The sequence below is a fragment of the Erpetoichthys calabaricus genome, chromosome 1, assembly GCF_900747795.2.
Source record: "Erpetoichthys calabaricus chromosome 1, fErpCal1.3, whole genome shotgun sequence".
In the NCBI taxonomy this organism is placed as follows: Eukaryota; Metazoa; Chordata; class Cladistia; order Polypteriformes; family Polypteridae; genus Erpetoichthys; species Erpetoichthys calabaricus.
The window spans coordinates 178243663-178267228 of NC_041394.2; the positions used below are offsets into that span (position 1 = coordinate 178243663).

General features: G+C 42.2%; 1 protein-coding gene across 3 annotated transcripts in view; it reads left to right on the forward strand.

The window, feature by feature from the left end:
• Nucleotides 1–23218, forward strand: part of rad51ap1 (RAD51 associated protein 1) — a 47097-nt gene extending 23879 nt beyond the window's left edge. For 2 of the 3 annotated variants that reach the window (XM_028809162.2, XM_051924514.1), the window contains exons 8-11: nucleotides 3944–4051; nucleotides 5432–5566; nucleotides 22319–22450; nucleotides 22830–23216. In XM_028809162.2, the coding sequence (XP_028664995.2) occupies nucleotides 3944–4051; nucleotides 5432–5566; nucleotides 22319–22450; nucleotides 22830–22984 (530 nt within the window). In that variant the 3' untranslated portion in view covers nucleotides 22985–23216. Of the gene's footprint in view, nucleotides 1–3943; nucleotides 4052–5431; nucleotides 5567–22318; nucleotides 22451–22829 lie in introns of all 3 variants that reach the window. The other variant, XM_051924509.1, reaches the window with a different exon arrangement.
• Nucleotides 23219–23566: the final 348 nt, after the last annotated feature.

Below are 23566 nucleotides of genomic sequence, written 5' to 3' on the forward strand. Positions count from 1 at the left end.
TACAGCACATATTTTTTATTAACTGTCCACTTTAATGTATTCTGTAATAGAAAAGGCATGATGCAACTGCAGTTAACACTACTATCTTGCAACTCCTGGAACCTAAGTTTTAATCCCAAAGACATATATAACAAGTTAATTAATGAGTTAATTGTAGTTCAATGTAAAAGATTATACATTATGTATAAGGTTTGCATTATTGTTCCCTGTATGGGATGGTTGCAGAGCTCGGGCATCTGCTAAACTGGCATCTTGTTCTTCTTTTTCCAATCTATCAAATATATTTGCACATTTTGTCTGAAACACTTGCATTTAATTTTAAACTGTTGGTACCTACAGACATACTGTACTTAGCATTTACTTTCTATTTTTATTTAACTGAGTAACTTAGTTAAAATGACTGGTAATAATATAGCTGATTTCTTAATATGTACACTCATGAGTCATGATTATACTCAAACTGAAAAAATATTCTAAAAAACATCTAAGTAAATGTTCACATAATTGATTGCATTCAGATCCACAATTTTTTTGTTTAAGTTTTGCTGTTGTATGTCTTAAATTCCTCTTAATATATTTAGATTTCGTCAACATAAACACCCATGTGAGAGATGCATATTAGTGGTCAGATTTTCCTTTTAATTATTTGCTGAAATAAGCAGATCTGCTGTGACAATTTGAAACACTCCTGATTTACCAGAGTACATATATCAACAAAAAGTATAAGTTGTTAAGGGCAATGATATTCTAAATGACAGCCAGAATGCAGTTTGGAAGGTGGTGGGAGATGGGGAGTTTGGAGGGGTTATATCTGTTAGACATATTTGTTATTCATTTATTTGATGGTTTATTAATAGGTTTGAGAACTGCTTTGTATGTTCTGTAACATTATAGATGCAAATTGTTTACAACACTGCCTGTAAAGATTTCAATTAACAATAAACTAACAGTAATACTGACAAGAAAGACTTGCATCACATTCTAAACTGGGATGATATTTGCAATTTCAAGTCAGCACAGAAAAGTTCAAAGTTCAGTTTACGTGGAAAATGTTCCATATTTTCTCCCCAAGATGGAAATTAATTTATTGGAAGGGGTGTCATGATCTGACTAGAACTTCACATGAAAGACAACAAACTAAACACAGGAACTAATCATATTTTTGCAGAAAGTTGAATTGTATAGTACATTAATAGTGTACCTACACTACCTATACCCACAGTTAGGTCCATAAATATTTGGACAGAGACAACTTTTTTCTAATTTTGGTTCTGTACATCACCACAACGAATTTTAAATGAAACAACTCCGATGCAATTGAAGTGCAGACTTTCAGCTTTAATTCAGTGGGGTGAACAAAACGATTGCATAAAAATGTGAGGCAACTAAAGCATTTTTTTAACACAATACCTTCATTTCAGGGGCTCAAAAGTAATTGGACAATTGACTCAAAGGCTATTTCATGGGCAGGTGTGGGCAAGTCCGTCGTTATGTCATTATCAATTAAGCAGATAAAAGGCCTGGAGTTGATTTGAGGTGTGGTGCTTGCATGTGGAAGATTTTGCTGTGAACAGACAACATGTGGTCAAAGGAGCTCTCCATGCAGGTGAAAGAAGCCATCCTTAAGCTGCGAAAACAGAAAAAACCCATCTGAGAAATTGCTATAATATTACGAGTGGCAAAATCTACAGTTTGGTACATCCTGAGAAAGAAAGCAAGCACTGATGAACTCAGCAACACAAAAAGACCTGGACGTCCATGGAAGACAACAGTGGTGGATGATCGCAGAATCATTTCCATGGTGAAGAGAAACCCCTTCACAACAGCCAACCAAGTGAACAACACTCTCCAGGGGGTAGGCATATCGATATCCAAGTCTACCATAAAGAGAAGACTGCATGAAAGTAAATACAGAGGGTGCACTGCAAGGTGCAAGCCACTCATAAGCCTCAAGAATAGAAAGGCTAGATTGGACTTTGCTAAAGAGCATCTAAAAAAAAGCCAGCACAGTTCTGGAAAAACATTCTTTGGACAGATGAAACCAAGATCAACCTCTACCAGAATGATGGCAAGAAAAAAGTATGGAGAAGGCATGGAACAGCTCATTATCCAAAGCATACCACATCATCTGTAAAACATGGTGGAGGCAGTGTGATGGCTTGGGCGTGCATGGCTGCCAGTGGCACTGGGACACTAGTGTTTATTGATGATGTGACACAGGACAGAAGCAGCCAAATGAATTCTGAGGTGTTCAGAGACATACTGTCTGGTCAAATCCAGCTAAATGCAGTCAAATTAATTGTTCGGCGTTTCATGATACAGATGGACAATGACCCAAAACATACAGCCAAAGCAACCCAGGAGTTTATTAAAGCAAAGAAGTGGAAAATTCTTGAATAGCCAAGTCAGTCACCTGATCTTAACCCAATCGAGCATGCATTTCACTTGTTGAAGACTAAACTTCAGACAGAAAGGCCCACAAACAAACAGCAACTGAAAGCCGCTGCAATAAAGGCCTGGCAGAGCATTAAAAAGGAGGAAACCCAGCATCTGGTGATGTCCATGAGTTCAAGACTTCAGGCTGTCATTGCCAGCAAAGGGTTTTCAACCAAGTATTAGAAATGAACATTTTATTTCCAGTTATTTAATTTGTCCAATTACTTTTGAGCCCCTGAAATGAAGGGATTGTGTTAAAAAAAATGCTTTAGTTGCCTCACATTTTTATGCTATCGTTTTGTTCAACCCACTGAAATAAAGCTGAAAGTCTGCACTTCAACTGCATCTGAGTTGTTTCGTTTAAAATTCATTGTGGTAATGTACAGAACCAAAATTAGAAAAAAGTTGTCTCTGTCCAAATATTTATGGACCTAACTGTATAATTAAATATCAAGTAATTTTGAGAGAAACTGAGATGAATCCAGCATAAATGCTCAACCAGTGTTTGCCAAAAATAATATCTGTAGACACCTGGCAGCTGCCTATTATAATAAAGTTTACTGTTAAGCAATTGGAATAAAAGAATATTTTGGATGTTTATTTTTGATTTTCAGCAACTTGAACTTTTGACTTGATATAAAAAGCTAGAATTCAGAATGTAGTCAGTTTTGTCTGAGAGGATACATTTCTTTCCACACTATTTGTGAGTGAATGGAGCTTTGTCTAAAACAAATAAAACATTCTTCAGTTTTTATATAATTAAGTTGCAGAAGTATCCTTTCGCACCAGTTTAAAATCTACCTGCTTTCCTACCGCCTGACTCGTTTATGTAAAAAGGGGGTGAAGGAAGACATCTGTGACCAAACCTAGCTGAAGAGATCAGCATGTCCCACTAACAAATGTTCACTTCAGTCTTTGAATACTACCCTGGTTAAACAAACATAAATTCATTGATATTTCTGTAGCAGAGGCTTACCTATCTGAAGCCAAAGGATTAAGCTGTTTGTGTTGACACAACATTCTAATCCTGTAGAACATATGAAGACAGAAATCTTAAAAACTAATAAAAACAGACTTTTAAAATATGTAAAATGCATCAGTAGACTAAGGGTCATATTATTCTCATACAAGCTGAGGGAATTTGCCTTCTTCATTGTCAGGCATAGAACAATTCTTCAGACAGAATTCAGATATTCAGTATACTTACCTGTACAGAGGCTAATATGGGTAAATAGTAAATTTTTGCATTTCACAAAAGAGTATATTCAGGTCTTATTTAGCTAAAGACCTACAGGTAGAGTAAACTGTGCATTTTGAATCAAATATTGTGCTTTTTTTTTTGAAGTTCTGTGAGCATGGGAAATGTACTGTATAAATAAAATATACTGTTATTATTATTATTTTTATTAAGAAGCAGCTTGTTGAGTGTCTATGTGGTTTTGAGTAGCTAATAACAGTAAGAAAAAATGCATGGTCTTAAAAATTTCTTTTGTTCTCAAAACTGTAGATATTTCTTCTACCAGCCTTCGCAAAAGTCAGGCTGATGCAAAGGCACAAACAACTCAAAGAAATATGCCTGTGGATGATAGTGGAGTCAAAGGAGACGGACACCTAGGTACAAATTATCTGCCTGTCTGTACACCAGAATAATGATGAATTTTTGCTTTTACATAATACTGCATAAATCCAGAAGGAAACATATATACAGTAGACTGTGTAGTTTTATCCATCTATTATCAGATCCACCTAATCCAATTCTTGGTCACAGGGGCCTGGAACCCATTCTGGGGGCCACATCTGTGTTTACACCAAAATGCTTGATTTCTCCTAATATTTTTTCCTGATTTAACATGCTATTTGTGTTGCTTATTTTTTTTCTTCTTGCTTTTAGTGGTTAGATTTCACATACTGATGTAAATGAATATTCATCTCAAAGGTGAGGGAGACATGACCTCTGTAAGAGTTTAATCAAAGGTCATATTTAAAATAAAAATTGTTTAATCTTTTTTATTCAATTAAATTACTCCCTACTGAGATTTTTAGCAATCTAGGTAGCCTCTTTATGAAAGTTAATGATCAGCGGCAGCTTTCTGGGCATATTTCACTCTACTTAAATGCAAAAATGCTGACAAGAGTTTTTGTCATGGCTCATTTTCTATTCTGCACTACAAATCTTCTGCTTCTGTAGAGACATTAGATGCATAATCAGAAATCTCTAGTCAGCCTTGTCTTTTGAATTACAAGTTATACAAAGGCAATGAAATGGCAGACCTGAAAGTCAGGCTACGACTGATGTAAAAATATCATACAGCTTTGCAGTTTCTCTTTCATGCCTTAATGTGCGTTCTAGTTTAGGTCTCTTACTTTATTAATTGACCTTACATCCCCAATTGAGGCAGCACCCAATAAGCCAGAAAAACACTGATATAAGGTTTACTTTTGTGAAATACTCTGAACCAGATTGTTACAATTCCATTCATTTGGTGGATATATTCTGAACACCATGTCTTTAACACTGTTAAGGCTACTTTACACAATGTTTTAAAGAATGTGTTTTTTTTAAACACTTAAGGGGGTAGAAAAACCTTGTTGAGCAGAGCAGTCAAAATATTTCAAAGAATATAGCTAAAAAATAAAGTAAAAAGTCATCTAAATTTACAAATAAACTGGATGTGATGGAACAATTCAATAGTGAATATCGTCTATGTATGTTTGCACAAACTAAATGTAATTCTCTATGCATTTGAATTCACCCCAAAATTACAAAAAAAAATTATAAAGTTGATTAGTCTCTGAATTTTTCATTATACATGTTTAGCTGTGTTGGTTTTGGGATTTTGTCCATTACAGTACTTCATGGGTAGTCTTCAGCATCCAGCACTACTGGATGAATTGCTCAATATGTTAGCAATGGATGAAATTCTGATGGAGAGGTGGGATTAAGTGACTAATTAACCAATCATTCATTTATTTATTTATTTTTTATCTTCGAAAGATTCAAGTAGTGACAACTGTGAAAGTGGGGAAGTCCAAGAAATTGTAATGAAGAAAGGCACAAACCCTAAAAATGTTAAAAAAGAAGCCAAACCGAAAAAAAGCAAAGAATCTAAAACCAAACATCAAGGTGAAGGTAACTTATGCTGGTACCAGATATTGAAAATTTTCTGATTGTAATTTTTGGGCTGACTGCCTTAATTATTCCTTTCACTTATTTAGGCTATCACACAGATTTCATGTTCCAATGAAAGTTGGAGAGGATATCAAAAGAAAATTGACTCGGTAGTTTCCCAGTTCAACAATCTCTAACAGAGATTAGCAGATCCAGTGCTCAAAACATCATGACAGCCTTATGTGAGACTTAAATATGACTGAAGTAATGTTATACTCAAAAAAAAAAAAAAAAATCATATATTCAAATCAATTATTACTTTGATTCAAGTCAATGATTAGTTTAAGAGTTTTTAACAAATGGGTATAGGCATTTGATTAGGTAATTAAAATGTGACAAATTCAGAAATAAGCAAACTTTTCTTTATTAAATTCGGCTCAAATGGAAGGACAGGTTTAGGTATTGCCAAGCATTCAGAAATGCCTCCAACATGTCAGGTGCCCAGCATCACATTTTCGTTATATGAAACTTCTACAGACATTAAGTGTGTGTGCCTGTCCAGCACAGGTGATGCTCATCCTTTCATACTGTTTTTTTGAGTTTGCAGTTTGCACATGTATACATTTGTAGGAGGGGTATGTCACTTTTCTGTGATTTTTGAAGCACATGGACAATCAATCCAGATAAGTCTGTGTTCAAAACTTTGTAGGTATGTCGACATTCCTCTGGACAAGTTTGGAATAACATCATCTGCATGCATGAAGGTTGATGCATATATTTGTAAAGTGTGAGTTGGTTTTAAGTGCTGATTATTTGGGTTTACCAGTTTATTAAATAAGAGTTGTTAATCCTTTTTAACTAAATAAGAGTTGTTAATCCTTTTTAACTTGAAGCTGTACAACCTTTGCATTTTAAATTTACAAGAAATTACTCAAATAGTAATACCTGGTTTTTGCTGTAACTCTAATTTTTGCCAGTCACCCACATAGAAAAAAAATGGCAAAAATGTTAAAATCATTTGTTCTTTAACTTGCTTCTGCAATCAGCATTGCCAGTATTGTACTGTACCTTATTCATCCACCCACTGTCTGAACCAGAAAAATTCTCTTCCATGTTTGCAGGACAAGTTAATTCTGCCTAATTTAAAGTTACACAAAACTGTACATTTTATATTGTTTCAGTTCTTACTTGTGTATGACCTGTATTTATTGGGAAGTAATGCAATTTTACAAAACATTTACACTTTACATGCTTTGCCTGTATAATAGTGTGCCTATTAATTTCTTGTTGATATTTTTATCTATGGAGTTTTGTGGTGTGGAATGGTGTCACTTTGTAATCGTGGAAATTCCCTTTGTGTTGATGGTATGTATATTTGGTATGTGAATGCCTTCCAAGATTCTGTTGTATTCTTTTTCTGAAGAGCAGTATTTTTTTCATCCACAAGATGGAGTACTGAGCTATTACAAAATCAGAATATCTTTATTGTCATTGTAACAAATACAACAAAATTAGGTGCAGTCCCTGCGGTGTCAAAATATAAATAAATATAATTACAAAAGGATAACAAAGGATAAGAAGAAATAAGGTAGAACAAAAACATTCAACATAAGACCTTAATTGCACATGAAACACAAGATATATTGCACAAGATGTCATCTATTGCACTGCTTCATTGGAGGTGATTAGGTGACATTCAGTGCACTAATAGCAACAGGGTAGAAACTGTTATTTAGTCTATTAGTCTTTGTTTTTTTGTTTTGATGCTCCTATTTCTTTTGCCTGATGGCAACAGTTGGAACGTGTCATGAGTGGGGTGTGAGGAGTCTATTAAGATGTTTTCTGCTTTCCTGAGGCAGCGAGAGCTGTGCAGTTCATCCAGAGAGGTTAAAGAACAGCCGGTGGTCTGCTGGGCAGTCTTTACGATCCGCTGAAGTGTTTTCTTCTGCGCTGTTGTGCAGCTGGAAAACCACACGCAGAGGCAGTAGCACAGGATACTCTCAATAGAGCAGTGATAGAAGGACACCAGCAGTTTTTGGGGAAGGTTATTTTTCCTGAGGACTCTCAGGAAATGAAGTGTCTGCTGAGCCTTCTTCGCCAGCTCTGCTGTATTCACACTCCAGGGCAAGTCTTCCATGATGTGGACTCCCAGGAAGCAGAAATCTGACACCCTCTCCACACAGTCCCCTCTGATGTAGAGTGGTTTGATGTCCGTTTACTTTTTCCTGAAGTCCACAACGAGCTCCTTGGTCTTAATTGTGTTCAGGAGCAGGTTGTTGTCAATGCACCATGCTGTCAGCTGCTCCACTTCTTCCCTGTAGGCGGACTCATCCTCCCTAGAGATTAGCCCCACCACAAATTAGACAATGGTGTTGCTGTGGTGGGTGGGGGCGCAGTCATGTGTGTACAGCATGAAGAGCAGTGGGCCCAGCACACAGCCCTGAGGAGACCCGGTGCTGATGCTGATGGCTGAGGAGATGTGAGGGCCCTCCATAAACCTTTGTGTGCGGTCTGTCAGGAAGTCTTTAATCCATATACAGGTGGAATACGGGAGTCCCAGGGCTAGCAGCTTGCACACCAATCTGTGAGGGAGGATGGTGTTAAGAGCAGAGCTAAAATCAATAAAGAGGAGACGTGCGTAGCTCCCCTGGTGCTCCAGATGGGACAGGGTAGCATGGAGAGCTGCAGCAACAGCATCCTCAGTAGACCTGTTAGCCCTGTAAGCAAATTGGTGTGCATCAAAGGTGGGAGGGATGAAGGACATGATACGACTCCGGACATGTAGCTGCTTACATTTAATTGCACATTTGATTTTTTTTGGAAAATAATTCTGGGCAGTCTGAATACATTTACAGTACAATGTGAACATTTTTGGACCCTTCAGTAGAGAAAGGAAACATAGCACATTATGGTATCATGCTGTAAGGAATCGGTAGCAGTCAGGCAAAGTTAGTTATCTAAATGTTGCTTTGAGTTGAAGTTTCAGTTTTTTCAGAGCCCCAGTTGACAAACACTGGCATATGACTTTTACAACTTTATTTATTGTTTTATTTGTGAAACCAAATTTAAAAACAAAAAAAAAAACCACGAGTTTGAAATCATTATTTCCCAGTTTAATGGAAAAATGGAGCAGTACAGAGGGTTGAATGTTGCACTTTTTCAAAACAAGTATAAATTTGCCCGTGGTGATGCAGGTATCCTCTGCACAGTGGAAGCCAAACCAACAAAATGTTATCACCATTATCTGTTTATGTGATAGTGAACATTTATGCCTTGGGTATATAAGCATATTTAAACAAAAAGGTAAATATTTTACATTTTGAATGGTATTAATATTCATTAGACCCCCCCTTTAGGGTTGGATGATATAAGCAAAATTATACAACATGATATTTGCAAAAGTTTGGAAAATAAGACTATATTATGGTGTAGACTTTAAAAAATCTAAAATGAAGTCCTTCTGACTTAATTTATATCAAAATGAATAATGTAGCATTTTAAACTTTCTTTTTCTTTTTTTAATCTTTATTTTTGTTATGTTTGAATAGTTATAATTAATAGTTATTAAACTGCAGTTAAATCAAACCGGGAACAAATTTACCAAATAATAAATACTGTTCTAAAAGGAAACCTGTCTAGCAAAAATCTTTTAAATAAGTCCACAATGTACAATGCCACCTCACTTGTAACATTTTCACATTACTTGGAATACAAAGTATGCAGCCAGCATCTGAGTGTGCACATTGTTTGAGAGCAGCAAAGCTATCTGTATATGCAGTACACAGCCAGCACCAATCTGACGTGAGGAAAGGAGAACACATTGAGGATAGGAAATGTTGGGTGTACAGAGCACTGAAGAGCATGGCACACTTCAAAATTAATTCTGGCTACGCACTTTATATTACAGGTCTGTGAAAACACCACAATGCACAAATATACCCAACAACATACGTAAAAGCAAGAATAAATGGCTGGCTTTTCTTTGTTTGTGTATGCCATAAAAGAGTGTGTCTGTGTCACAGAGATTCAATATGCATGCCAGCATTTTGATATAGCTGTACTCAAATCATGTATTTTTTTCTAAAAGGTACCTTATTCATGGCCAAATACCACATTGCATCAGTCCTGCCTTCACAAATTAATCCTACTGTTCATTCTGTTCATTTAAGTTTGCCATATGTAAATGTATCTCTTAAAACTATTACGAATGAGCCGTCTTTGTGTTTCACTCCATCTACAATATGCCACCCCGTGTGTTGTCCTTTTACCATGTCAAATTGATGCTAATGGTGTACTTTGTAGGCCAAGTGTGCAAAAACATTGCAATGCAATTTTAGGTGAGTTTATGTACTTTTTTTAGCTAACTTAAATAACTGGAGCACTAGTAGTTTTCAGATTAATGTATGATCTCTTTTTATTTCATGTACTGAAAAAATATGACTGATTTATAAATTGCATTTTTCTGTGATTGTGTAGTTGTCTGTAGAAAAGTGAGACAGCAATTTACATTTAAGTACTAACATACAATACATGTGAGTGTGTATATGTGATACAGTACATGCACCAGCATTTCAGTATATATATAATGTACAGGTAAGATTTAAGGCCAGTACTAAAAATGCCAGAGAACTGGCCGAATCTTGGCTATCAGACAAAAACGCCATTAACAGACATTTGGACATAAACCCAGCATATGCAAACTTAAGTAGAACATCCATCCAGCCATCCATTTTCCAACCCGCTGAATCCGAACACAGGGTCACGGGGGTCTGCTGGAGCCAATCCCAGCCAACACAGGGCACAAGGCAGGGAACCAATCCTGGGCAGGGTGCCAACCCATCACAGGACACACACAAACACACCCACACATCAAGCACAACTAGGGCCAATTTAGAATCGCCAATCCACCTAACCTGCATGTCTTTGGACTGTGGGAGGAAACCGGAGCGCCCGGAGGAAACCCACGCAGACACGGGGAGAACATGCAAACTCCACGCAGGGAGGACCCGGGAAGTGAACCCGGGTCCCCAGGTCTCCCAACTGCGAGGCAGCAGCGCTACCCACTGCGCCACCGTGCCGCCCTAAGTAGAACATGTTCATAATAAATAAAACATTACAACCTATACCCCCCCCCCCCCCCACCCTAAAAAACAAATTGTGCTATATATTGCCTTTGATTCTTGTAAGTCTAAGCATTATCCTCTGATGAAGGCTCCTGGTAGGGGCTGAAAGCTCAGGAATAAAAACTACTTTATGATACGTGATTCATTTTTCTCCCTTTGTGGGTCTCCAGCTGCTAATATGCAAACCATATCACAGACCTTTGCTTCCATATATACAGGTGCTGGTCATAAAATTAGAATATCATGACAAAGTTGATTTATTTCAGTAATTCCATTCAAATAGTGAAACTTGTATATTAGATTCATTCACAAGTAATCCCGCGATTTGCTAGCGAATCAGAAATCCAAGAATGGCAATCAGTGTCTGTTCCGTCCGATATTTGGATGGATGACATATCATGGAGGGTGGGTGCGTCTGAGGAAATGTCATTTAATTCAATAAGCATATCTGTACTAAAGCGGTTTCGTTTTGTGGAGACGTGATTCTGTTGCCTTTGCTGACACCGACTGCTGGCAGAGTGGAGCACAGCAAGTGTAGTTTACAGGTTGTGGTGTTCATGTGCCAGCCACTGAGTCAGGGAAGCCACTGGGTTTGAGTCTGTGACCGTTATGTGATCTATATTACTGGCACAGTGGATTAGAGCAAGTGCAGCAGGCTGCGTTTGACTCTGGACTCTGGGGCGGGGGGCGCTCACAGGTTGTGTTGTTTGGGCGCCACCTACTGACTCTGGGAAGCCGCTGCGTTTGACTCTGGGGCAGGCGCCGCCGTGTTTTGGGAAGCCGCTGCGTTTGACTCTGGACTGTGGGGTAGGCGCAAAGGCCGCAGTGCACATGCGCCTCGGTGCATCTGCCGTGCATAAATTAACTGTGGTTTAGTAATATAGATTACACACAGACTGATGTATTTCAAATGTTTATTTCTTTTAATGTTGATGATTATAACTGACAACTAATGAAAGTCCCAAATTCAGTATCTCGGAAAATTAGAATATTGTGAAAAGGTTCAATATTGAAGACACCTGGTGCCACACTCTAATCAGCTAATTAACTCAAAACACCTGCAAAAGCCCTTAAATGGTCTCTCAGTCTAGTTCTGTAGGCTACACAATCATGGGGAAGACTGCTGACTTGACAGTTGTCCAAAAGACGACCATTGACACCTTGCACAAGAAGGGCAAGACACAAAAGGTCATTGCTAAAGAGGCTGGCTGTTCACAGAGCTCTATGTCCAAGCACATTAATAGAGAGGCGAAGGGAAGGACAAGATGTGGTAGAAAAAAGTGTACAAGCAATAGGGATAACCGCACCCTGGAGAGGATTGTGAAATAAAACCCATTCAAAAATGTGGGGGAGATTCACAAAGAGTGGACTGCAGCTGGAGTCAGTGCTTCAAGAACCACCACGCACAGACGTATGCAAGACATGGGTTTCAGCTGTCGCATTCCTTGTGTCAAGCCACTCTTGAACAAGAGACAGCGTCAGAAGCGTCTCGCCTGCTGAGTGGTCCAAAGTTATGTTCTCTTATGAAAGTAAATTTTGCATTTCCTTTGGAAGTCAAGGTCCCAGAGTCTGGAGGAAGAGAGGAGAGGCACAGAATCCACATTGCTTGAGGTCCAGTGTGAAGTTTCCACAGTCAGTGATGGTTTGGGGTGTCATGTCATCTGCTGGTGTTGGTCCATTGTGTTTTCTGAGGTCCAAGGTCAACACAGCCGTCTACCAGGAAGTTTTAGAGCACTTCATGCTTCCTGCTGCTGACGAACTTTATGGAGATGCAGATTTCATTTTCCAACAGGACCTGGCACCTGCACACAGTGCCAAAGCTACCAGTACCTGGTTTAAGGACCATGGTATCCCTGTTCTTGACTGGCCAGCAAACTCGCCTGACCTTAACCCCATAGAAAATCTATGGGGTATTGTGAAGAGGAAGATGCAATACGCCAGACCCAACAATTCAGAAGAGCTGAAGGCCACTATCAGAGCAACATGGGCTCTCATAACACCTGAGCAGTGCTCCAGTACTGCAGTAATCCAGGCCAAAGGAGCCCCAACTAAATATTGAGTGCTGTACATGCTCATACTTTTCATGTTCATACCTTTCAGTTGGCCAACATTTCTAAAAATCCTTTTTTTGCATTGGTCTTAATTGATATTCTAATTTTCCGAGATACTGAATTTGGGACTTTCATTAGTTGTCAGTTATAATCATCAACATTAAAAGAAATAAACATTTGAAATACATCAGTCTGTGTGTAATGAATGAATCTAATATACAAGTTTCACTTTTTTAATGGAATTACTGAAATAAATCAACTTTGTCATGTTATTCTAATTTTATGACCAGCACCTGAAAAAAAAAAAAAAAAAATATATATATATATATATATATGTAGCTTATGTATTGTATATGTGTGTGTGTATATTATTAGTAAATAAGACAAAAATGGTGTAATTCAAGCAGTTATTTAAAAAATTCAAGGTTTAAAAATTCCATCCATCCATCCATTGTCTCCCGCTTATCCGAGGTCGGGTCGCGGGGGCAGCAGCTTGAGCAGAGATGCCCAGACTTCCCTCTCCCCGGCCACTTCTTCTAGCTCTTCCGGGAGAATCCCAAGGCGTTCCCAGGCCAGTCGAGAGACATAGTCCCTCCAGCGTGTCCTGGGTCTTCCCCGGGGCCTCCTCCCGGTTGGACGTGCCCGGAATACCTCACCAGGGAGGCGTCCAGGAGGCATCCTGATCAGATGCCTGAGCCACCTCATCTGACTCCTCTCGATGCGGAGGAGCAGCGGCTCTACTCTGAGCCCCTCCCGGATGACTGAGCTTCTCACCCTATCTTTAAGGGAAAGCCCAGACACCCTGCGGAGGAAACTCATTTCAGCCGCTTGTATTCGCGATCTCGTTCTTTCGGTCACTACCCATAGCTCATGACCATAGGTGAGGGTAGGAACATAGATCGACTGGTAAATTGAGAGCTTCGCCTTGCGGCTCAGCTCCTTTTTCACCACGACAGACCGATGCAGAGCCCGCATTACTGCGGATGCCACACCGATCCGCCTGTCGATCTCGCGCTCCATTCTTCCCTCACTCGTGAACAAGACCCCAAGATACTTGAACTCCTCCACTTGGGGCAGGATCTCGCTACCAGCCCTGAGAGGGCACTCCACCCTTTTCCGGCTGAGGACCATGGTCTCGGATTTGGAGGTGCTGATTCTCATCCCAGCCGCTTCACACTCGGCTGCGAACCGATCCAGAGAGAGCTGAAGATCACGGCCTGATGAAGCAAACAGGACAACATCATCTGCAAAAAGCAGTGACCCAATCCTGAGCCCACCAAACCGGACCCCCTCAACGCCCTGGCTGCGCCTAGAAATTCTGTCCATAAAAGTTATGAACAGAATCGGTGACAAAGGGCAGCCCTGGCGGAGTCCAACTCTCACTGGAAACGGGTTCGACTTACTGCCGGCAATGCGGACCAGGCTCTGGCAACGATCGTACAGGGACCGAACAGCCCTTATCAGGGGGGCCGGTACCCCATACTCTCGGAGTACCCCCCACAGGATTCCCCGAGGGACACGGTCGAATGCCTTTTCCAAGTCCACAAAACACATGTAGACTGGTTGGGCAAACTCCCATGCACCCTCCAGGACCCTGCTAAGGGTATAGAGCTGGTCCACTGTTCCGCGACCAGGACGAAAACCACACTGTTCCTCCTGAATCCGAGGCTCGACTATCCGACAGACCCTCCTCTCCAGAACCCCTGAATAGAATTTTCCAGGGAGGCTGAGGAGTGTGATCCCTCTGTAGTTGGAACACACCCTCCGGTCCCCCTTCTTAAAGAGGGGGACCACCACCCCGGTCTGCCAATCCAGAGGCACTGTCCCTGATGTCCATGCGATGTTGCAGAGGCATGTCAGCCAAGACAGTCCTACAACATCCAGAGCCTTGAGGAACTCCGGGCGTATCTCATCCACCCCCGGGGCCCTGCCACCAAGGAGTTTTTTGACCACCTCGGTGACCTCAGTCCCAGAGATGGGGGAGCCCACCTCTGAGTCCCCAGGCTCTGCTTCCTCATTGGAAGGCATGTTAATGGGATTGAGGAGGTCTTCGAAGTACTCCCCCCACCGACCCACAACGTCCCGAGTCGAGGTCAGTAGCGCACCATCCCCACCATATACAGTGTTGACACTGCACTGTTTCCCCTTCCTGAGATGCTGGATGGTGGACCAGAATCTCCTCGAAGCCGTCCGAAAGTCGTTCTCCATGGCCTCCCCAAACTCCTCCCACGCCCGAGTTTTTGCCTCACCAACCACCAAAGCCGCATTCCGCTTGGCCTGCCGGTACCTATCAGCTGTCTCCAGGGTCCCACAGGACAAAAGGGTCCTGTAGGACTCCTTCTTCAGCTTGACGGCATCCTTCACCGCCGGTGTCCACCAACGGGTTCGGGGATTGCCGCCACGACAGGCACCGACCACCTTACGGCCACAGCTCTGGTCAGCTGCCTCAACAATAGAGGCACGGAACATGGCCCATTCGGACTCAATGTCCCCCACCTCCCTCGGGATGTGGTTGAAGTTCTGCCGGAGGTGGGAGTTGAAGCTACTTCTGACAGGGGGCTCTGCCAGACGTTCCCAGCAGACCCTCACAACACGTTTGGGCCTACCACGCCTGACCGGCATCCTCCCCCACCATCGAAGCCAACTCACCACCAGGTGGTGATCAGTTGACAGCTCCGACCCTCTCTTCACCTGAGTGTCCAAGACATGTGGCCGCAAGTCCGACAACACGACCACAAAGTCGATCATCGAACTGAGGCCTAGGGTGTCCTGGTGCCAAGTGCACATATGAACACCCCTATGCTTGAACATGGTGTTCGTTATGGACAATCCGTGACGAGCACAGAAGTCCAATAACAAAACACCGCTCGGGTTCAGATCGGGGGGGCCATTCCTCCCAATCACACCCTTCCAGGTCTCACTGTCATTGCCCACGTGAGCATTGAAGTCTCCCAGCAGAACGAGGGAGTCCCCAGAAGGTATGCCCTCTAGCACCCCCTCCAGGGACTCCAAAAAGGGTGGGTACTCCGAACTGCTGTTCGGTGCATACGCACAAACAACAGTTAGGACCCATCCCCCCACCCGAAGGCGAAGGGAGGCTACCCTCTCGTCCACCGGGGTAAACCCCAATGTACAGGCTCCAAGTTGGGGGGCAATAAGTATACCCACACCTGCTCGGCGCCTCTCACCGGGGGCAACTCCAGAGTGGTACAGAGTCCAGCCCCTCTCAAGGAGATTGGTTCCAGAGTCCAAGCTGTGCGTCGAGGTGAGTCCGACTATATCTAGCCGGAACCTCTCAACTTCGCGCACTAGCTCAGGCTCCTTCCCCTTCAGAGAGGTGACATTCCACATCCCAAGAGCCAGCTTCTGTAGCCGAGGATCGGACCGCTAAGGTCCCCGCCTTCGGCCACCACCCTACTCACACTGCACCCGACCTCCTTGGCCCCTCCCATAGGTGGTGAGCCCATGGGAAGGGGGACCCACGTTGCCTCTTCAGGCTGTGCCCGGCCGAGCCCCATGGGTGCAGGCCCGGCCACCAGGCGCTCGCCATCGAGCCCCACCTCCAGGCCTGGCTCCAGAGTGGGGCCCTGGTGACCCGCGTCCGGGCAAGGGAAAACGCCGTCCAAAATTGTTTTTCTTCATAGGAGGTTTGTTTAACCGCTCTTTGTCTCATCCCTCACCTAGGACCAGTTGGCCTTGGGTGGCCCTACCAGGGGCATAAAGCATAAAGGTTTAAAAGTTGTCATACAAATTTTTCAACAACACTAAACACAAATTCACATAACGACAGACAGGTAGAAAACATAACCAAGTGAACCACAAGAGTGTATCTGGAAAGAACTTTTCCATATTACCAAAAGAATTAGGTATATTTTTCGTGTTCTATATATATATGTGGGCTTTTTATTTTGATTGGTTTTGTTACCTCTCCATGTAATGGACCATTTCCATGGAAAATAGTTTCAAACCAATTAATATCTTCTTATAACATTACACTTTGAATTTTTATTTAGCCTTTTTTTTTCTTTCATTAACAGTTGTTAGTGATATTTTTACTTCAATGATATGGCTAAGTGCTTAAAAACTGGGGATTTTTAATTTTTTTTATGTGAACAGTTATTTAAAGTCTCTAGACAAACCTCTCTTTTTGTATAATAGGCATATGTAAGTCAAAGTGTGCAGAAAATGATGGCTTCCACTATGTACATATTTTTGAAAAAATTTTTCCACTAAAGCATACTGTACGTGAGCAGGACATGCATACATAATCCATAAAGTTGTTGCCTTCTAAAAGGCCCCATAAAATTGTGCCCTTCTGAGTCTTCGTAAATGCAGGCTTTACTGCTTTTACTTTTCATTTGTCATTCTAAAAAAACTGAAATAAAGAACCCTCTTCTGAAGGCATTGTGGAGAGTTTTTTTTTTTTTTAAACCAAATGCTCATAACTTCTCAAATGTTGCATGCTATACAACAATTGATTTAAATAGTGGAATGTTTCCCTAACAGCTTTCCTCATGAGCACATTTGTAGAAACAAATGAAAGAATTAATATAAGGGATACAAAAATTGAATCTTCCGAATAATTAAAAAATCACCTTGGAGCTGGTACAGCGATTTTGTTCTGCTGCCTATCAGCTCCATTGAGCTGGATTTAATAGTGACCTTAGCTACTGTTTCTGCAGAGTTTGCACATTCATCCTGTGCATAAGTGACATTTTTGCGGGTTCTCTGGTTTCTTTCAAAGACATACAGTACATGTTAGGGTATGTTGGTGGTGGCAGTAGATATGTGAGTGGACTCTGCAATGAACTTGTATCTTCTTCAGTGATGGTTCATGACCTTGCCCCTGCTGCTGTTGGGGTTGGCTGTGTGTCTTCACATAACCTTATTGTTGAATATATAGATTTAGAAAAATAGACGCAAAGATGAACTAATTTATATTTACTTCCTGAAAATAAAATTTTAATTTTAGTATTTAATGGTTTGAACAATAAAAAAGCAGTGATGTTTGGCCTCCTAGAGGCATATCATAATTTTAACCATGTAATGATAGTTGCATTAGCAAGTACTACAGCATGCTATTGCTCTATGTGTCCTGTCCCATGCACATACCTGTCATACGTTACTTATTCCATCACTTTCTCAACTGAACTGAAACTGGCATTTGAACCCAAGCTGCTACATCCTTAAGACAGCATGATTACCAATCGTTCGTTCGTTCGTTCGTTCATTCGTCCGTCGAATCAACAAGGACCATCAAGTCATCTGGTTAAGGGTGGGGTGGGTCTGGGTGGGTGCGTAGGTGGCTTACTAGTCCGATGCGTGCTCGGAATAGTCTCTGGCAATGCGGACAGGAAATGGTTGCGGCAGACGATGGTCTAATGCTGTTTTTTCTGGCTTGTCTGCGTTGTTCAGCTGCCGCAGTCCTGGTAGTTTCATAAGATTGAGCCCCCTTCTTGACAGCTGATCTCCATTTGGTTTTGTCCTGAGCTGTCTGTTCCCATTTAGTAGGATTGATGTTGAAGGCTTTCAGGGCTGCTTTGAGTGTGTCTTTATAGCGCTTACATTGACCTCCTTGGGAGCGCTTCCCTTGCGTGAGTTCACCGAAGAACAGCTTTTTAGGAAGCTGATTGTCATCCATACGGGCTACGTGTCCTGCCCATCGGAGTTGAGACTGCATCAAGGTTGTAAAGATGCTGGGTAGGTCCGCTCTGGCAAGAACCTCCGTGTCAGGCACTTTATCTTGCCACTTGATGCCGAGAAGCTTTCTGAGGCAGGTTGTGTGAAAGTGGTTTAATTTCTTGGCGTGACGCTGGTATACTGTCCACGTTTCACATCCATAGAGCAATGTAGAGAGGACTGCTGCGCGATACACCTTGATCTTGGTTTCTTGTCTGATACCTCTCCTGTCCCACACGGTGCTGCAGAGTCTGCCAAATGTTGCACTCGCTTTTGCCAGTCTGGCATTCATTTCGTCGTCCATGACAACAGTTCTGGAAAGGGTGCTGCCCAAGTAGGTGAATTTGTCCACCACGTTTAGACGCTGCCCACTGATGGTAATGGTGGGTTCCATGTAGGGCTTCCTGGGGGCTGGTTGATACATCACTTCAGTTTTCTTTGTGTTGATTGTGAGACCAAAGTTGTTGCAGGCCTCGGCAAAGATATCAACGCTGTGCTGCAAGTTGGCTTCTGAGGCAGCGTTGAGGGCGCAGTCATCCGCGAACAGAAGCTCGTTGATGGTGTTACATTTGACCTTGGTTTTCGCTTGAAGCCTCTTAAGGTTAAAGACTGATCCATCGGTACGGAAACGAATTGACAAGCCCGTAGTGGAGTCCTTGAACGCGTCAGCCAGCATTGCAGAATACATGATACTGAAGAGTGTGGGGGCCTGGACACAGCCCTGCTTCACGCCGTTTGTGACAGGGAATGCTTGAGATGACTGACCGTTGTCCTGGATTCGGGCGAGCATGCCATCATGCAACTGTCGAATGATGGCAGTGAACTTGTCTGGGCATCCGTACTTCTTCATGATTTTCCACAGGCCATCTCTGCTGACCGTGTCGAAAGCCTTGGTCAGGTCAATAAATGTAGAATATAGGTCCATATTTTGTTCCTGGCATTTCTCTTGGAGCTGCCTGGCAGCAAACACCATGTCGGTAGTCCCACGTTCTTTGCGGAAACCGCACTGACTCTTGGGTAGGAGACCTTGCTCAAGATGTACATTCAGGCGGTTCAGTAGGACACGGGCCAATATCTTGCCTGCAATGGACAGTAGTGAGATTCCACAGTGGTTGTCGCAGGCCTGGCGGTTTCCTTTGCGTTTATACAGGTGGATAATGGAAGCATCTTTGAGGTCCTGTGGTACAGTTTTGGTCTGCCAGATAATCTGGATTAAACACAACAGCTTATCCGTCAGCGCTGGTCCACCCTCTTTGTAGATTTCGACAGGAATCATATCGGAGCCAGGTGCTTTACCATTGGACAGCTGGCGGATAGCTGTCTGTATCTCGTCCAACATTGGAACAGCGTCCAGTGCCTTGTTCGCTGGAACCTGGGGCAGTCTTTCAATGGATTCATCGTTGATGACGGAAGGCGTATTCAACACACTAGGAAAGTGTTCCGCCCATCTTTCTAAGATTTTTTCCTTGTCTATGATGAGTGTAGAGCCGTCTGCACTGAGGACAGGGGAAGATCCTGAGGTGGTAGGGCCATACATTTCTCTCAGGCTTCTGTAGAAGTTCTTCATGTCTTTCCTGTCTGCAAAGCCCTGAATCTCATCAGCTTTCGCACTCAGCCAGGAGTATTGCATCAGGCGCAGTTGCAGCTGGACGTTGCTGCGGATGCTTCTCAGTGCGACTTTCTTTGCTGTTGACGTTGGATCGTCATGTAGCGCCTTGTATGCCCGGCGTTTTTGCTGAAGTAGCAGTTGGATCGCTGTATTGTTTTCATCAAACCAGTCCTTGTGTTTCCTGGTAGAGGGTCCGAGGTGCTCAGCGGCTGTGCTATACACCGTCTCACGAAGTGTGGTCCACGCCATCTCCGCGTCCTGGTTGTCTAGTGTGATGGAAGCAAGACGTTCATCCAGGGTGTCAACAAAGGTCTGTCTGATATCGGGGATCTTCAGCTTGCTGATGTTAAGGCGTTTCGGAGCTTTAGTGGCTTGAGGTCTTCTCTTAGGTTGGATGTGGATTTTCATCTTTGAGATGATGAGGCGGTGATCCGTCCAGCATTCTGCTCCACACATGGCCTTAGTCACCTTCACGTCCTGTCGGTCCTTGTTTCTGACGATGACGTAGTCAATTAGATGTCAGTGTTTTGAGCGGGGTTGCATCCAGGATGTCTTGTTGCGTGTGGGGAGGTTGAAGACTGTGTTTGTTATTAAAAGGCCATGTTTAACACAGGTCTGAAGGAGCAGCAGGCCGTTGCTGTTGCACTTTCCAACCCCATGCTTCCCCATCACACCTTCCCAGGGGATGTTATCACTGCCGACATGTGCATTAAAGTCTCCGAGAATGATGAGTTCTGATTGTCAGCAGTAGGAGTGGAGGAGATGACGGTGTTCAGGTCTTCATAAAACTTGTCTATGATCTCTTCTGGGTTTGTCATGGTGGGTGCATACGCGCTGACAATAGTGGCAGCCTTCGTTCCATGGATGAGGGGGAGTTTCATCGTCATGAGACGATCATTGATTCCTTTCGGGGAACTGGAGAGTTTGCTCACAAGAGAGGTTTTGATAGCAAAGCCAACTCCAGCTTCTCGCCTTGAGTCGGGGTCGTGTCCGCTCCAGTAGAATGAGTAGCCAGCAAGCCTTTCTGTAAGTTCTCCTTCACCGGAGAGTCTGGTTTCACTGAGGGCGGCGATGTCTATGTTGTATCTGGCAAGTTCGTGGGCAATGAGTGCCGTACGTCGTTGGGGTCGGTCTGTGTTATCCCTGTCAAGCAGGGTGCGGATGTTCTATGTGGCAAGTTTTAGTGAAATAGATTTTGTTTTTAAATTTCGACCGCATAGTTGGGTCCTCGCCGACCGCGGCTAGCCGGCCAGGGTGGAAAGGAGCAGGCAATGTTTGGGGCACCTTTTCTAGCCCCTTCCTCATGCATGGAGGTGAGCAGTGCTGTCCTGAATAGGGCTGCTCAGACACTCAGGTGGCTGCCGAACTCCACTTCTGCTCCAGTAAGTGAAGAGCGACCCTATGGCCTGAGTCGCCTGTGTGCAGGCTTGCGGCTACGACTCCCAGTGCACCACACCTGTCGCTTCGTCGCTTACCCGTCGCCACAGGGCTTGAAAGATGATGTGAGATTGATGACTGATGACTTGTGCGGCTGACTTTGTTTATAGTGAGGAAGAGTTGCGCAGCGTCGACCTCTCTCTCTCGTCCGGGACCACCTGTGTCCAGTGGCAAGACCAAGTCCTGACGACTGGAGATGGGTACGGATGCAGTGGATGACCAAGATGTTCTACGTGCCTCATCTTGCTCTGTGCACTCCATGGTGCATTGCTGTAATCACCTTCACCTCCATTGGACCTAGATGGTCTCTTCCGCAGGTTCCGCCGACGTCCAGACTTCGCATGCGTAGGTAGGCAGGCCCAGTTCACCGAGGGTTTGGGCCCATCGGCTACCCTCACCTGGTTTAGCCGGCCAGTGGAAGCTGTTGTCCGGGGTATGGCCGCTGTTGCATGCTAACAGCTACGGGGAGCCACAGATGAGAGCTGAGTGACAGGTGAGGACCAAAGCAGACAAACTGCTCCTGGGAGCACCACGTGTTCCCCCATCTGAGGTACTACCTCTTCCTGTACACTCCATTATACCCCATGATTACCAATATTGCACTTATAAATATGCTTCTTTATTTTTTTAAGGTTTAATAAAAAGTTAATGTAGTAGTAGTTGAACAGTTCAAACAAAATTAATATTAAGTGCGTGTTTGTTTTTTTTTTAACTTCTGTATTTTAATTTTAATATTAAAAGGTGAATCATTTGACATTCTTTACCTGTTTATTTAATGAAGACAACGTATTAATTAGGTACACCTTGGTTTATAAGGTGTTTGTCTTCATCTTTATGTCTACATCAAATACTGTACTTTATTTTTGTTTCACAGGTACAGATCCTGACCTTTCCAATTCAATTCCCATTTTGCATGGAAGATCACCATCATCTACTCCATCATCCAAACCTATACTGATGCCCAGTCCCACACTTGGTTCCAGAATACACAAATGGACGCCTCCAGGTGAGCAAAAGACACCATTTCAAATAATAATGAAAACTAGTTAATTCAGTGAGCCTTCAGGTTATTGCAGAAATGTGTAAATTACTCAATGTTATTTTGGAGAAAGCAAGTGAATAGGATTGGTGAGATTGTTGGGCTGTTTGTAGAAAATTGTTGTAGCTGTCAAATTAGACATTGTTTGTTTCAAAATTAGGGTCTAAAATCAATTCTAGTCATTTATAATTTCTCTCATTTTATTTTTTGTTTAAACACTATAGTATACTTAAAGTTGTTTTAATTGAAATCTGAAGTACATTAATTAAACAAATAGTTAAATTTGAACAGTACCCATTTATGGTGGGAATGTTTGTAATATTTTTTTTATTTTTAACTTTTCCAGCCAAAGTTGGAGTAAGCCCAAATACAAATGGAAGAATAACGGTGAAATCTCCGAGTCAGGGCCTCCGACTAGGATTGTCCAGATTTGCTAAAGTAAAGCCTTTACACCCAACTGCTACCAGTAGCAGTAGTTATCATATATCTGCAAATACATAATGAACTCATGTTTACTTAATCTGGTACTTTTTAAATGTGGTTTTATTGGGTCAAATTTTAACAGTTATATTTTCCTAAATTAATTTAATTTGTTCTGCAGTTTTACCTTCAAATTTTTTACAACTACAATACAACTATTAACTCTAATTGTACATTTTAATCTTTAACTATTATTATTTCTTAGAAAAATATTTTATAAAAATCATGTATATATCATTTTTGTGTGTGTCCTGTACAAAATAAACTTTTCTATGCTTCTGTATATAATGTTTGTTTTACTTTGTGCATACAGTATTGTTAGTCTTTAAAAAAATTTAATCAATGTAATTATTCAAAACAAAAAAAACCTCACCAGAAAACCTGATACTGTATGAGAAGTTTTCAGTGGATATTGGTTTGCTTGTGACTCATTATCCGGGTTCCATATAGTTGAAGGTTGTTAAAGTGGATATAACACTTTATCACTATATTATAAGGGTCTCTTTGATCCAACAAAAGTTAAACATGGGAAAGAGTGTTTGTTTATTCATATGCATCTATCAACTCTTTTGACAGTTCTATCTTTTTAAAGATGGTGGTTGC